Source organism: Crinia signifera, chromosome 6 (assembly GCF_055691185.1).
Source record: "Crinia signifera chromosome 6, ASM5569118v1, whole genome shotgun sequence".
In the NCBI taxonomy this organism is placed as follows: Eukaryota; Metazoa; Chordata; class Amphibia; order Anura; family Myobatrachidae; genus Crinia; species Crinia signifera.
Genome location: NC_139222.1, coordinates 252,147,705 through 252,165,178, shown reverse-complemented (window position 1 = coordinate 252,165,178; position 17,474 = coordinate 252,147,705). Strand labels below are relative to the sequence as shown.

The window sequence follows — 17,474 nt, the reverse complement described above, 5'->3', positions numbered from 1 at the left end:
CTGTGTCACTGCGGGATCGTTTAGCTCACAAATGCAGGTTCGCTCCCGGAAAGGACACATTTCCTGATCCGCATTTGCATTCTGAAAGGGGTATAATTAAAATATCAGGTAAAAATCAATGTTACACAATTACACACTGCTGGGTAAATTTACTAAAGCTTTTAAAAATGAAAATTGGTGATAGATTCTATCTACCATTTTTATCTATTGCATCTTAGAAAATGATAGTCAAAATATGGTTGCTATGGGCAACAACACCTCTTTTCATTTTTAAAAGCTTTAGTAAATCTACCCCTGTATATAAAGCATTGAATTAAATATGTTATACCAATTACATAATGTTTTTTTCTAAAGGGGAGGGGGGAGACAAACATGTCACACAGATGGGGTATATCATCGAAAATATTGTTTGGCTTTAATATAGCTTTATATATCTTTCATATGTAATACTAAAATGCAAGTATGTTTTACTTCATCCAGTTGTTTAAAATCAGTCAAACTCTTTAATGAATATTATCTGAATAGACACATAAATTGGGCAAACAAAAATATATAGCTTCAAGTTTTCCCTGCTCGCGCATCGCATGTGCGATTGGGTCACACCCGATGCGATTAAGCACATTTAGCACACTCCCACTATTCACGTCACCCCGAAGTGTGGCGAGGGGATGCGGTACGCATCCTCCCGACTTGTTCATACCCCCACTAACCACGTCGGCGCGGAGTTGATGTTATAAAGTGTGGTGAGCGCAGCGAGCTGCTGAGCCCGAAGTGTGGCAAGCGGACGCGGAATACACATTAAGTAATCCACGTCCCCTCACGGGGCTCGCCATGCTTCGGGCTTGGTGGCTCGCTGAGCTCGCCACACTTTATAGGATCAACTCCGCACCGACATGGATAGTATGGGTATGAACAAGTCGGGAGGACGCGTACCGCGGGGCTCGCTGCACTCGCCACGGTTCGGGGTGTCATGGATAGTGGGAGTGTGCTAAATGTGCTTAATCGCATCGCGTGAGACCCGCGATGCGAAGGCAGGGGAAACATGAAAACTACAAAAGTACCATCGCAACGCACGCGATCGCATGCGATTTCCTGCCGCCGTGAAACTACACAAGTACCAATAAAAATATATAAAGCTATATTAAAGCCAAACAATATATACCCCAACTGTGTCACGTTTGTCTGCCCCTCCCCTTTATAATGTAAGCTCCTCTAAAAACACAACTTCCCCTTACCCTTGCATTATGAATTTGGTGCAACATATTTACAGTATCAATGCTTCATAAGCAGGGGTATATTTAATAAAGCTTCTAAAAATGAGAAGAGGTGTTGCAACCAATCAGATTCTATCATTTTTTTAGGATTGGTTGCTACGGGCAACATCACCTTAAAAGCTTTCGAAAATAAACCCCTGTATATTAATAATTGCTAAGGAAAATATGTTACACCGAGTATATATATATATATATAAGGGTGTGTTTTTGAAGGATTTTTTTTATTTGTCCAATTAATTTATCTTTTTAGATAATATTCATTGAAGTTGTTGACTGATTTTAAACAACTGCAATAAAACTTACTTGCATTTGAGTTTTACATAGCAAAGATATACATAAAGTTTTATTAAAGCCAAACAATTTTTGTGAGGAGATAGCCCATCTGTGTTACATGTTTGTCTGCCCTTCCCCTTTAGAATATAAACTTTCACGAGCAGGGCCCTCTGCCTTCATGTGATTTTCCTTCTCTTGCTTAAACCATCTTTGTTGGCACCAAATCCTGGGTTTTCTGGCTGATAATGATTCCAGCGTCCTCTGCTGATGCAGCTTTGTTTATGTACTCTGTATATTTCCACTTTATATTCAACTGTAAGTCACTGTTTTGCTTATTCATTTATGTACTCTGTAATTGGGCGCTGCAGAACCCTCGTGGCACCTTATAGATATAGCTTGTAGGGAAACTTTTGCTGGTGGATATGGGGTACTGCATTTAAATATATGTAACATGCACAATATTCACTTTCACGGAAAAAAAAAGACCTATAATTGTTATTATGAAAAATTTATATTAATAACTGATCTTTACCATGGGATTCACTTTCTACTAATGTCTTCAAAAGCAAAGAGTTTAAAGAAGAATCATAGGTAAATCAAAAGTTAAACCTATGTCATGATTTCCCATAATTTTTTAAAATACTTTTTTATAATTATTTATATACTTTGGAGCCTTGAAATCTTGTTTGCATTTCTACTATGGAATAGTTTGCCAAAATCCATCATTACAGTCCAGGTTTTAAGGATATCCATGCTTGAGCACAGGTGACCTAGATAGTATGTCAGTCAATTTGATTTAACCATCTTGACTTTAGTCTAGATTTCCTTACAACCTTGACTGTAATGGGTTGGAAAACTCAACATTATGGTGTTATCAAAGGTTGTCATTTTAAAATACTTTTTTTTGCTTACAATAGAATTTGAAACTGTCGTATTGACAAAATAATCCCACAGCAAATTTACAAGTACTTTCAAAAGGAAAAGAAATTACACCTCAACTTTAATCCAGCCTTGCTACTTTCTGACAGGCCACACCTATTTTAACTAACCAAATTTATTTTTGTTATTGTTCGGTGACAGTTGTTACAGTTGCTAAATATTCAGCATTATAGGTATATTTAAATAAAATGTGTTTCAAAAAGTTAATATGACAACTCTTTGTTTAATATTAAATAAACATAAAGGGGAGATTTAATAACCCTTCTAAAGGGTGTGAGTGAAGACATTGCTCATAGCAACTAAACAGACTCTATCATTTTATAGAATGTACAAAATTAACTGGCATTGGTAACACCTCCACTGCCCTCTTTATAAGATTTCATAAATCTCCTAGGAATAATTTTAGTTTGATTTTAAATTGATCTAAATGTCGTGTTTCAGGAGCTAAAACACACATTTACTAACCGAAAATGTTTTTATATCGATTTTTAAATGCCATTAAATGTGCAATTCAACTAAGATCGGTTTAAATTCGACCTTTATGAACTTTAGCACTATTCTCTTATATTACAAAGGAAATGTTAACACTGCTAGATATGTTATATGTTGTTACTATTTTTTTTTTGGGGGGGGGGGGGAGACTTTTTATTAAATTCTGTATATTTGACTTCTGTAATTGATCAAAATGTGAAAATCTACATTTCAGGGTCCATTTATTGGCCTTCAAAGGCTCATTAACATTTTACAACCCCTTACCGTGTTTGAAAGAAATTCATATCCCCTCACCTCAGGCATTTATGGAAACTTAATGTATTAGTAGTACAGGTATTTTAGTATACAAACTATGAACAGTTTTTCGACTGTTTTGATATGAATTTAAATTCCTAATGTCTTAACTGCTTATATTATACTATGTTAGGCCATAACCACAAAATGGTTTCTTTTTTTTCTTAAAAGATATACGTGAACATACTCCAACATGGTCACTGCTTTGGTTTTCAATTTGGTTGGCCAATCTGATTGTTTCTAGTATCATGTGAACTGATTTAGGTGGAGTACACATTAGACAATTTATCTAATGATATAGTTAGAATGATATATAATCCATATTGTCTAGTGTGTACCCTTAATAGCGCATGAATGTGTGTCATCTGCAGGGTCATCCCATCTGATGTGCTGCATGTCAAATGGGACTACCCTGCTGGCTGGCGATGGCTTGCAGGTGAATGCAGGATGGAATGATATGTATCGCACGGTTGTAAACTGAATCATGCAGTGTGTATGGGCTGCTTCACATGCTCCGGCTGAAGCCGGGCAGCAAAACTCCACACGGCCAAAAGCCTTGCCGTGCACATAACGCATACCCCTTTCACACCAGAAGCAAATTACCGGGTTAAAGCTTTTCAACCTGGGAATTTGCTGAAAAACCCGGGTTTTCCTTTGGTGTAAAAGGGTCAACACGGGTCTTAAATCCCGGCACTACGATGCTGCTCTTGACAAGGGTCAGTGAACCCGGGATTTAAAAACCCGTGTTAACCCTTTCACACCACAGAAAAACCCAGGTTTTTCAGCAAATTCCCGGGTTGAAAAGCTTTAACCCGGTAATTTACAGGTCATTTGAATTGGGGTCAGGCTACACCTGGCAAAATGACCCGGCACTCAAAAATGCCAGGTAATTGCTGTGTGGCCGGTGTGAAAGGGTTATCACAGCTTATGTGTCCTTTCACACGGGACGATCGCGGCCAGGCTGCCAGGTTGCAGCCGGATCTAACCACTGGAAAGGACCACACACCGGTTGTTTGGTGTGCGGTTTTAACTCTCCCTGCCCCTAACCTGTAATATCACTGTAATTCCCTCCCCCAAATTTATACAGCACTGGCTCACGGAGCCAATGTATGCGAAAGGAACAACTGTCAGGTAAAAAAACAGGACAAAGTTTGTCCAGCTTTTTGCCTTCCGGACAAAACCGGAACGTGTGAAATAGCCCTATGGTTGCCTGATATACCAGTCCATAAGGCATTGGTTCAGTTGGAATACACACTGATATGTACCAGGACTTAACTGTGTTAGTAGCTATACTATGAACACTTATGGCTGCATTTTACTTCTACATATTGGAAATTTGTATCAGCAAATCCGCAATGTAATTGTCTGTTATACACAAGGTCTGTTGTGATTAGTTTGTTAGGCACAATCACTAAATAACCAGAGCTGACAAATTAAAACTTGCTGTGTGATCAACAAGGGCTCCAATCAGGTTGGCAAAGTGGCTTGTCTGTACCACATGTGGCTAGCATAATGCTATCCTGTCCTAGTTATATAACCAATCCAGCAGCTGCTCCCCAACACCCGATTTCTTTGAATGACTAACAAATTATAAAGATCATATTTTTGTTATACTGTATAAATAGCTTAATCCAGTATAAAATGCAAGCACCTGTGCCTTGTGTTTAAAATTAAATCTCCGACATCTTTTGTTATAGTCAAGCACACTGACATACAAGCATTGCTGATAAAGTGAGCAGTACAAGTGAATACTGTTTGCACTGAACTAGCAAAAGACTATGTCAATAATAGAAAATGATATCAACCAGTTTGTAGATGTCCCAAACAGCTTGTGTAGAAAACTACATGTACAGTCTACATGCATGCAATTGTCCATTGTACTATTAGCTTTATCAGTTCAATCTAAATAAGTCATCCATTGTTGTCCAATTAATTACTTATTATGTTTTCTGTCCTCATTTATATAGGGAAGATTGCACTTTCAGATTTCTCCATGAAATATATTTCATCCATGTACACCCTCTAATACTCAATTTTTGATATTATCCCTTATCTAATAGGTTTCCATTTGGGTATACATCACAAAGAAAAAGTTTGATAAAAATGGTTAAATTATAAAACCTAGTTAATTGTAGAGGAATAATATTTAATAAAATAGTGCATCAGTGTAAAATATGGTATTCTATAAGAAATATAACATAATGCTGGGTACACACCTATACATGTATCTCTGTCCAATCTATCTGGTTGGAACAAAAATCTAGTAATGTATAGGAGCAAAAGACAATCAACCACTGCTTCCAAATGCAGGAAAACAGACAGTGAGTGGTCATTCAGACCAATTGATTCGACAACTTTATCCAATCGTTTTTGTCTTTTTCCAACATTTGGGAGCAAATAGTTGATTGACATGCTCCCATACATTACCAGATTTTTTTGTTCCTATCAGACAGATTGGACAGACAAATCTTTAGGTGTGTACTCAGTTTAAAGGATACAAGAGATGCTATCATTTTGAAAGTAATGGTGTTTATAAAAGCACCTGTTTCATAATCCAAAATTGCACAAATAATAGTGTATATACAAAAACATCAAAGATGTTATATCCAAAGATCAACATGTAACTACCATAATCTTCTTCAAAATAGCCAGTCATTTTTATTTTAATACACGTGGGAAGTTTTGTTTCTACAAAATTGGTCTTATTCTTAAATTTCGGTACTATCTTTTGATTTTTTTTTCTTGTACTATACAGTAAAGCTTTGCCATAAATCCAATTATTGTGCAATTTAGCACTGACAAAGGCACTATATACATCCTATGCATATAGTTTAATCTATTAGCAATTTAGCAGGTGAAATGACAAATCTTCCATCATTTAGCAGCTATTGTGTAGGCACAACTTAGCATTTTCAACAAAATTTTTTCTATATTTATGTTGTTTAATTGACAGCCTGCAAGGAAACAAAGAAACCGTCTACATGTGTATCTCTGATAAACGCCAATTCTCAATGACCAATTCTCAATGTATATATAAACTTGTATTAAGTCTACTGTTCTTCCTGACAGTACAAGTTTATATATACATATCCCATGACGTTCTTCCAACTGAATATACAAAAAAATTGTATGTATAGCATAAAAACCTAAAACTGAGTTTTAATTAATAAAACTGTATTATGACACGGTCAACTGATAACATATCCATAGCAAAATGATGTCATAAGCAGTTTAAAAAGCATTAACCATTCATTGCTTAACAGCACTAGCCATGCCATAAATATGACAGAACAATAAAATGCAATGAAAATGGCAACTTGCAAAAAAAAACAAAAACAAAGAAAAAATTCTAATTCATTTGGATAATCTTCAATTAAACCTTCTGAAGAGGACTACAGAATCTATTGTTCTTTAAAAAATTTGTTCATTGCAAAATGTGTTTTTTTTTTCTTATATTGGCAATGTCAGTTCATTCCCTCATGAGGAAAAACAGGGTTTTACTGCAACAATTTTCCAACCAGGCTCTTTGCATACACATGAGGTAGTGTAGAAGAAATAGTGCCAGCAATGCAGCCTGTTAGTACAGCCTAGTACTGCGAGGATGCTGCTGCACAGGCAATGGCCACACACACACAGCACGGGGGGATATATAGGCTGCCAGCACAATTGTCCTGGGGAGAGAGGGGGGAACAATAACACATTGGTCCTATGCAATAATCATCATTGTACTAAGGGGGAGAGTTGGCAGCCTCACCACAGAGACAAGGTGGAGCACGGATCCCTCCGCCGTCTCTGCCTGGGAGTCCATTTTAGGTCTACCGAAACCAGGACAATCCCCGGATGTAACTGTCATGGCCGCCAACGGTGACTCGGGCAGCATTTGAGAGAAAAAGAAGGTAACGCCGCCGTGTAGACGGGAGAGCGGGCGGGGAGGGGGGCGCCCGGGGGGTCACGAGTGGGGAGGATTTCCTGTGCGGGCGGGTTTTTCCTCTTTCTACCGCTCCCCCCCAGCAGTGGGTGACACGCGGGCGGGAGGGTTGGGAAGTTCGGTTGAGCCTGTAAGGCTGCCGTGTGGGGGGACACGGCGTGAGAGGCGGACGGATACATAGTTCCCGGGGTCGGACGGGTAGCTAGTGCCCGGCAAAGTTGCCGAAAGTTGGCAAAGTTAGACGGGGGTGCAGCGGCTAAAAGGGGGGACCCCTAGCGCTACCCGCATGTATAACGCCCCTTTAATGGCCGCTCTCCTCACTGTGACTGTGGTGACCTATGAGGGTGGCCAGCGTGTCCATCTGCTGTGCCTGATGCCTCTTTTGTGTAATCCCTTCCCTATGTATTACTGTGGGGGCTGCACCCCCATTTGTGTACAGTGCAATGCTCACCCCCCCCCCCCACACACACACACACATGCTCCATCATGGCACACGTTGCTGTGCTCCCCACTTGCAGCAGTTGTGTAGTCTCCTCTATTAGGGTTGTGTAGGGGTAAATGCTAGAAAATAAAAACTTTTACTAAATCCATAAATGCACTTTGCTGGAAAATCCCAGCAATGCCAGTACACAGTGCTGTCAGTGCCTATGTTGAAGCATACTTCAACAACTACAACTGCAAGCAAAATAATTTACCAATATTTAATTTTTGCTGCTTTGTTTTGCAACATGACTTGGTGTCCAAAGTGCAATTTGATGCACTGGGCATTGTGCGTGCCTACTTATAATGCAGCCTTATCTGCAGTTCATGAGCTAGCTGCTTTTTTTTTTGGTATTGTTGCAAATATGAAGTACTATATTGTGTGCTTTTGTGATCATAGTTGCTGGGATTCACATTACCAAGGTTTTGCTGTATACCTAACTTGTGCATGATGCTATTGGTTGTTTGCACTTTGACTGTTTGTACCCGTATGTTTTTCCAACATCGTTGATGACCCGGAGGTCTTGTCCTGTTGCAGGACCTCCATGACTATATTGCTATAATAGCCAGTATATCGGTAATGTAGAAAACCAGTCGGATAGCTTGAGGCCGGATTCACCCAATGGCATTGGGTGTATACATGTAAGGCCCTAATGGTTGGCATTCCCAATTAGGATTTGTGCTGGGCCATCAGAATTGGTTTAGGACTATTAAAAAAAAAAAAAGAAAGTCCTGTTGGGTTATTGACCTTGATCTGCTGCAAGTGTATTGCAAATATGAAATACTATATTGTGTGCTTTTAGGATCTTTGCTGTTGTGATCATAGTTGCTGGGATTCACATTACCAAGGTTTTGCTGTATACCTAACTTGTACATGATGCTATTGGTTGTTTGCACTTTGACTGTTTGTACCCGTATGTTTTTCCAACGTCGTTGATGACCCGGAGGTCTTGTCTTGTTGCAGGACCTCCATGACTATATTGCTATAATAGCCAGTATATCGGTAATGTAGGAAACCAGTCAGATAGCTTGAGGCTGGATTCACCCAATGGCATTGGGTGTATACATGTAAGGCCCTAATGGTTGGCGTTCCCAATAAGGCTTTGTTCTGGGGCCATCGGAATTGGTTTAGGACTAGAAAAAAAAGTACTGTTGGGTTTTTGACCTTGATCTGCTGCAAGTGTGTGCAGTTTTCAGGTGTATTTTATCTGGTTTGTCGTATATACCGGGAAACCAAATCTGCCTGCTTGTGTTTAGTGCAGAAGGAATTGTGAGTAGCATTGGCGTTAGTTGCCATTGAACCCATCGAAGCAACTGTCAGACTTTTTTATTTTATTTTGCTCAGCAACTCAATGTAGCTGATTCTAAAATAGATCTCAGTAATCTAGAGTCTTCATGATTTTGTTGGTTTTGGTTTTTATTGCCAGTGGGTAGGTATGCCTATTCTGGGCAATCTTGCTTGGGACTTCATTTGCAAACCGCAAGATATCTTGACTTATTTGTGTTTCCCGGATGTATTTTTTTTTTTCTTATCACTGATTTGGTCTAAAAGCTACAATTTTATTGGATACAATTGACCAGTGCACTAAGTATACTAAAGTAAAACTAGGGTGTCTTAAATAAAAAAATAAACTGGAAGTGCAGCATACTTTTTTTTTTTTTTTTGAGCCAATCATTCATCTTTATGAGGACAGTGCAAAGTTTCCTCTGTGCTAGTCTAATAGTTGTTAATGTGCAGGTCCATATTCAAACTTTAGAAATCCAGGACATTTAGCAGATCATACAATCTTAAAGGAATGCTGAGGAGTTAATTTTTCTGTTTATTAAAATGGCTTCCATTTTACATAGGCAATGAATCATAGCTTACCTATTGGGTGTTGTCTTAAGTCTTTCATAATGTGCACATTTAGTAATAATGCCTACGCTACAGCACAGTTTATCCATTTATAACTACATTATTTAAAATTTCTGTAGTCATGTGCACATTAGTCTTGATATTAGTGGTCTACATTTTAGCTCCTTTTAAAATAATGACCTTTGGGGAACTTGGTGGTTAACAAGACATCCTATAACGGATGTTACCTTCTGTCTTGCTTTAGGAGTTACTTATATAGTGCCAGCATATTCCACTGTGCTTTACAAATCTGTCTACATCTATCCATATACTTGTATAATACTAGGGTGTTATTTTCTGCGTTCTAGGTATATGAAAATCTATATAGTCCAGTGACATCATGGCAGCTCCCAATTGACAACGTACGTGAATAAAGAGTGGATATGAATGATAGATTTACTATTTATGTTTAAAGTGATTATTCTTTCTTATTCATTGAGATTTTCTACGTGTTTTTTACTTTGTGGAAGCAGAACAAAATGTGACCCCCCCCCCTCTCCGAAAAGCATTCTACACACCAGTCGGTACTTATGTAATATCTGGGCTCCCGTTTTTCTTATGAGACCGCGTCCCCTCGCGGGGCTTGCTGCGCTTGCCACGCTTCGGGCACGGTGGCTCGCTGCGCTCGCCACACTATATAAAATCAACTCCATGCGTAGTTGGATAGTAGGGGTATGAAAAAATGGGGTGCATTTAACATGGGAGCCCAGATAATACATAAGTACCCAATAAAAAGATACTACGATATTTAAAAGTTTGGGTTAGCAAGTTAACGCCTTCTGAAATAATTTTAACAAAAACCTTCTGTCCTTTCCACCTTAATTAAAGTTTTGGGAATATTTAATTGATCAATTCGAAACTAGCTGAACAGTTTAAAACAGATTGTTAAACTCTCACCCATAAAGCCTAAGTTGATGTGTGTGCTCTCGATGCCACAGGAAAGTCTTGCCTCAAATAAACAAGAGGTGGGAACCTTTCCTTGAAAATGCTTTGTTTCAAGTGTGAATCTATTTCTACAGGTTTGTGTAATGTAAAACGCTTGTGATCGCATTCATGTGCTTTTTATCTGAAAATGTAAATTCCCAGTTTATTTCTCTTTTAACTTGAGACAATTGATTGGAGTGCAAAGTGAATATTGTCTGATTATTGTCAGATTAAATTGAAAAAAAAAAATAATAATAATTTTTTCCTAATGCAAACGCGGTTAAAAATTTCAGATATGAGGTTAGTATTAACGTGTTAGACTTTTTGCTTATAGAAGGGAACGATGTTTCCTCTTGTGCTAATCTTACAGTACTCTAGGATTTCTTTCCCTTTACCTATTGCTCAATTTAAAATATATATATGTGTGTGTGTGTGTGTGTGTGTGTGTGTATGTATGTATGTATGTATGTATGTATGTATGTATGTATGTATGTATGTATGTATGTGTGTGTGTGTGTGTGTATGTATATGAGCAGCAGTAGGTTACAGTATTTGTTTATGTGCCGTGAAAAGAATGACATTACTGCATATTTTAGTAAAATAGGATTGCATCAGAAAATATTTCCTAGCTTTTCTAGAGTTGCCTGATTGGAGAGGAATTCACAAAATTGCCTCCCTTGTCAAACCACCAGTAATCATAGCAGTTTCAAATTTACAACATAGTAGTATTCAGTATAATGAATAACTGTTTGTTTTCGCTTTTTAGCTTGATTTTGATAAGCACAATCTAGCCTGGTCACCTAGTTCATCATTCATCTTAATCATAAAATATTTTGTGTGGACGTGTAATAGGGGTAGTTTTGTTTTGCACAAAGCCAAAATAAGTACAATTCTTGTTGAATATAAATATACACCCAATTTAGCTGGATATTGTTTATATTGTGTTTTTTTTGCCTATCCAGGCTTTTCGTTATTACTTAGAAGAAAAACTGGAACTTCATGAAGACAAAGATGTTTTCTGATGTAAGTTAATGCATTTTTTTTCTTTAACCAAATCTAGCACGAGTCTGTATGAAACTTATTTCATTTTTAACTTTAATGTCAAGTTGTATTTGTCATTGGTTTTTGGTATATACAGTAGAATAGAATGCAATATACAGTGTTTATACATATACAGAAATCAACCTGTTTTAATATGTACAATGTTAGTCACACAATATAGGACAAATAGTGTTATTTTATAGTAGTATACTATAAATTCTATTTTTTTTATAATCCTTTTTTTTCTTTTTACTTTTATATAGGTGCATTACAGTTAAGGATCTGTTTCATTGTGGATCCACAATATTGAAAAACTGATATAATCAAGTTTTAAAATGAGATCACCCAATAAAGACTATTTTATGGATGGTGAAGGTCCCATGTCTTCAAAAGATGATTTGTGGGACTTTGATGGAGATGCTTTTGGCACCAATGATCCGAACACACTATCTTCATCATTATCTATAAATGAGAAGGTTTTACAAAGGATGGAGGAAAACCCTGATTTATCAATCGATCAAGCATTTCAAGAGGTTAATTTGAATGAGTCTGCTGAAAAAGGTTCAAAATCACCATCGAAAAAACAGACCGCAAGGAAATCCGTGGGTAGGGGAAATTTAAATAACCCTTCAAATCCTGAAGTACAGAATACAGAAATTAAAATTGAACCAAACTTAGATGATGATTCTGCCAACATAGCTGCAAAGGTTCTTCATTTTTTTTGCCAGAAATGCAAAAATGGTATCCGATACAGCCCCAATGATCTTCAGAAACACTTTCTAATCTGTCACAATGGAGAATTGCCTCTATATCCATGTGAAATGTGTAACTTCTCTGCAAGTGATTTTCAGGAGTTTAAGGAACACCGGAAAACTCATCGGAGCACACTGGTTAAATGCGAAATCTGTAACAATGACTATTTATATACCTTGTTGGGCTTGACAAAACATTTCACAGTCATGCATTGCATTAATGGCCACTTCAATTGCTCAAAATGCAGGTTTTCTACCAGAGACGTCGGAACGTTTGTTCAGCACATTCACAGACACAATGGAATAGAGTATGCTTGTCAAAAGTGCAATCATATCAGTTTCTCAAAAATAGAGTTCCAGAGACATCTTCAGGGTCACAGTACACTCTTGCCATTTAGCTGCCAGTACTGTAACTACAGTGCGATGCGGAAAGATTTTATCGTAAAACATGTTTTAGCTCGGCACCGAGAGCACGTTCACACAAGAGACGACCATGTACTGGACAATTCTAAGGTGCAAATGGTGCAGACAAATGCAGGACTGAAACCTGCCTTGCAAAAATACCAAACTGATACTCAAGATAATTCATTGTGGAGACATGGAGGCAACCACACGGGTGTTGAAAGGTCTGGAGAACGCATTGACAGTACTAGTAGTTTTCAATTTAAGTCCCCAGAGAAAAACCAAGCTTCGAAAGACTTTCCTGGCTATAACGTCAATACTGAGAAATCTGTAAATGATGGTGTTTCATCTGTAACCACAATAAAGTGTAACAAAGAGGATGCCAACAATCAAGGTAATATGGGTCTATTGCAAAATGCAGTCCATGGACCAACTGTACTTATGGTAAAAAATAATAAAATCACAGTTCCAGCCAATTACAGTGCGACATTTGTGGGTTACAAAATGGTCAATGGGAAGCAAAACCTTGTAATTAAGTTATTGCCATCAAATAAGCAGTCATCAAATACTTCACAACCATCACCTCGGCCATCAAATAGTTTGCCTCGCTTCTCTCAAGGCCCTAGTCATGGACCATATGGAGCACCATCAAAAGCTATAGATGACCGTCCTACTCAATCATATAGGCTTCCCACTACACAAGCCTCTACATTGGAGAAACAGACTGGTTCTTTGCGGAACATCACATCAGCCCTTGGTTCACTGATTGCAAGGAAAAGCGAATCCATTTCCAAGCCAGGAGCTGTTAATAGACCACCGTTTCTAGACTCCCCACGCAAAAGTGTGAATAGTCCAAGTGTGCCCAATTCATCATCTGGTTCTGATTTTGTTAGAAAAATTAAAGAAGAACCAGAAGAATACAACATTAATGAGCAGCAATTTTTTGACACTGATCATAACTATGAATCTCATAATGAACGAATGCATTCATCCACTGGACCACGTAATCTAAATGTAGATCCAACGACTGGTTTCTTGTACAAACCACGGCAGAATAGTGAAAGCAGCGGTCCAACATTGAAAAAACAATTGTATAATAAGGATTTAAATAGTTCCATGTTGCATGCATCAACAGCAAGTGGCCTTGGGAATTTCTCATGTACAAGTCCCAACTTCATGTCTAAAAATGACTTTTCAATCAGAAATATTCAAATGAATGACAGACTGTCAAGATCACTGGATAATAAACCTGAAAATATAGCCTTTATGCCAAGGATTACGTCAGTGTTCTCTTTACAGAATCGCCCAAGTGACCCAAAACCAGTGGCAAAAAATACTTATCTACATAACATGCTGCAAGACAAAAGGATGAATGACAAGATGTGCTTAACAAAGACACAAAATGTTCATACCGGTGGCAACACTTTCCCTTTTGCAAGGCAACCAACGCCGAGCCCTGTTCCTAAATTTGACAGTCGTCTACCAAATGGAAATGTTATCCCGTCATCTATGTTTTTGAAACAAGAACCGGATTCTCCTGGATCAATCAATAAAACCTCACTTCCCTCCAGAGTGAGTGAACTTCTGAAAACGCATTCTGATGCAATAGTTAGCCAACAGCTGGCTAAAGACAAAATGGGCAGTATAACAAAAACTTCCAGTGGTCCGACTCCTTTCCAGCTGTTTCATAATCCACAAGTTTCTGGAATGCCGCAGTCAAATTCTGTTTTGTATCCATCAGGTTCTAACAGATTTATGTTGCCAATTGTACATAACAACCAGCCTGGCTTAAAAATGATGTCCAGTCAAGCAAATGCTCCCAGTACTGCAACATTTTCCACTTCCAATAGATTTAATGCTCCAGTTATGCTGAACACAAAACCAGGCATGGTACTGACAATTGCCAATGGACCTTTTGGTACCATAAGGAATGTGACTAATGGTGGGTCTCAGGTCTTGGGTGCAGTGAACAATTTTGGAAAAATGGCACTACCTAGATTACAGCGTCCCACTGTACCTCATGTTTTCAAACCAAATTTGGGTACTTCATCAAATAATGTATCTGCCAACATAATTTCAGGTTCTTCTGTAGGAGGCAAACTTCCTATAAACCTGAATGTCCTCCAGTATTGCATAAATTCAGAAGCTTCACGAACAACTGGAAGTATGGAAGCTAGCAAGCAAGAGTCCATGCAGAAACAACCAGTTTACGCCTTTTTGCCAGATGGAAAACAAGCCGTCCTTTTAAACTACGTTTTACCAAAAACTGCTTCTGGAAATGCTCAGAAACCTGTTCAGTTTAACCGAATGAATCAGAAACTGCTACCAAAAAGACCTGATGATGCACAGGAAGCTGCTTACTTGAGTAAAATTCAAGCTGGTGTAACACCAACCGCCTCAATTAAACTAGAAGACACCAATGCACTTGATGGATATGGTGGAAGTACATTTGCAAGCAAAGTCAGTAATTCAGATTATTTGCGAGGTAGGCCAGTAGACCGAAAACCTTTTCTAAGATCTACTTCGAGTGCTGGCCCATCAGAAGAATCGCATTCCACAATTGATGACAAATCATTCTCACAGCTGTCTACATCTAATTCAAAGATGCCTAAACAGAAATGGAAGCAAAATAGCATAAATGTTGCAAACTCGAGGAACAAGTCTTGGAAGCGAAAGACATCTGCGGATTCCAGCAGCTATGAAGCTGACTTTGAATTTAAGACAAAGAAGAGAGTAAACGATTACTTACAGGAAGTGCCACGAAAGAAAATGTTACACAGGAAGTGCAAAGCAAAATCTTACACAAGTGAGGTGGAAAGTCTTCCAGACATCTCCACACCAATGCCTATGAAGGATATTGTAAGAACACTACGCCTGTATCCTTTCGATTCTAATCAACTAATAAAGTATCCACACAGGAATCAGCCTGTTGTCGTGTTGAATCACCCTGATGCTGATGTTCCTGAAGTAATTAACGTAATGAGAACCATCTCTAAATTCAATGGGCATGTTCTAAAGGTATCGCTGTCCAAACGAACACTTGAAGCTCTTTTAGAGTCAAAGCTATTGAATTCTGCTAACGGATTAAATGGCAGGCGCAATAGACGGTCAAAACCTGTGAGTCCAGTAAAAGAACGCTTTGTCCTCAAGTTAACGTTAAAGAAAACTAGCAAAAATAATTACAAAATTGTGAAGAACACACCTGCAAACAAGCTCCAAACTAAATTCAACTGCTGGTTTTGTGGTCGGATATTTGACAATCAGGATGAATGGGTTGGGCATGGCCAAAGACATCTAATGGAGGCCACAAAAGACTGGAACACTTTGTTTTAACAGTTTTCATAAGTGAGGACTTTTTGCATTTGACGTTAAGCTGCTGTTTCCTTTTTTCTCAAGCAGCATTTGTTTCAAAGTATTTTTTTCCTCCCACTATTTTTTTACTCCAAAATCCTGTTCAGTATTTTGCCGTACAAACTTGTTCATACTGTGATTTATTCAGGTTTTTTCATATCTACAGATTTTTTTTCCACCCATTTTGTAATTAGTTTTTCCCCAGTTCATTTTTTTTAATGGGATTTAAAATGTAAGTTCTGTGAATAGTATGCAAAACGATCAAGAGATTTTCCATTTTTGGTGATTTTGTAGATTTCCGTAACTGGAAGGGATATGGGGTATGACTTAAGTATGTGAACTGATAAACCCAAGGTTTGTAGGTCTATGGTTGCAGGTTTGTTTACTAAGCCATGTATAAATGTGTGAAGTCTACAGTTGTGGTACATATTCGAGTGTGTACTGTGTACATTTCTACAACATTGTCTCATAATATTTAATGTACACATGTATTTCTATTGCAAGAAAACTGTATACAAGTACTACCAGGACAGAAAGCCTTGAAAAAAAATTAAATATTTCTCTTTTATCTATTTTTTTTTTTTTCATTCATTCAAACCGGGGTAAACTACATTTACTTTGTCACCTGTATATAGAGAAAGCATGCTTTGCCAAGACATTGAGGAGATGCTTACATTGCTAATTTTTCATGAATATTAAAAGTGAATGGCTGTGTCTATATAATTATGCATCTTGTTATTATTTTGCCAATTTAATGTACAAGACACTTTTTTTTTTCTTCTGTTTTTGTTTAATAAAATATGATCCTGATTATTTTTTTTAATGCACATTTTTGAGGTACCTATCTTTTTTTTTTTTTTTAAATAAAAAATAGATATTGGTTTGATATTGTAGAACTAGTTAGTACTTTTTTTGTAGTGCAGTGGTTCCCAAACTGTGTGCCTAGGCTCCCTGTGGTGCCTTGGGACACTTGCAGGGGTGCTTCAGGGTTGGTCATCCAGGACCAATTCAAATTATTTATGATCAATTACAAAATGACAATGACCAAACCAGTGCTGGTGGCTGCCAATCATAAAATGTGTACAATCAGAGCCGAATCCTGCCCTTTACCACATAACTGAACCTAAGAAGCACATATAAACACAATCTACTTAATTTGATATATATATTTTGGGGCCTAGGGGTGCCGTGGAAAAATTCTGATACTTTAGGGTGCCGTGATTAGAAAAAGATTGGGAACCCCTGTTGTAGTGTGATGCAACTAATACCAAAGGCACTGTAGTGGTGAAGTTGAAATTTGCAGATCTACCTTAAGACGAATGAGTACATTTTACCTTTGGACCAATATAAAAAGTTCTATTACATGGCTAATTAATACAGGTTGATTATCCCTTATCCAAAATGCTTGGGACCAGAAGAATTTTGGATAA

At 37.9% G+C, this 17,474-nt stretch overlaps 1 protein-coding gene and 1 long non-coding RNA gene across 4 annotated transcripts in view; one reads left to right on the top strand and one right to left on the bottom strand.

Moving 5' to 3' along the window:
- Positions 1 to 7,427, bottom strand: part of LOC146009198 (uncharacterized) — an 83,920-nt gene extending 76,493 nt beyond the window's left edge. For both annotated transcript variants that reach the window (XR_014444622.1, XR_014444623.1), the window contains exon 1: positions 7,027 to 7,427. This is a non-coding gene — a long non-coding RNA (uncharacterized LOC146009198). The remainder of the gene's footprint in view (positions 1 to 7,026) is intronic.
- Positions 6,905 to 16,871, top strand: ZNF518A (zinc finger protein 518A). Of its 2 annotated transcripts, XM_083149327.1 has the most exons (4): positions 6,905 to 7,168; positions 9,883 to 9,936; positions 11,461 to 11,521; positions 11,803 to 16,871. In XM_083149327.1, the coding sequence occupies exon 4, from the start codon at positions 11,875 to 11,877 to the stop codon at positions 16,024 to 16,026; it is 4,152 nt and encodes a 1,383-aa protein (XP_083005453.1). In that variant the 5' UTR covers positions 6,905 to 7,168; positions 9,883 to 9,936; positions 11,461 to 11,521; positions 11,803 to 11,874; the 3' UTR covers positions 16,027 to 16,871. The 2 variants fall into 2 exon arrangements, with proteins under 2 accessions (XP_083005453.1, XP_083005454.1); XM_083149328.1 differs by lacking the exon at positions 9,883 to 9,936.
- The last annotated feature ends 603 nt before the right edge of the window (positions 16,872 to 17,474 follow it).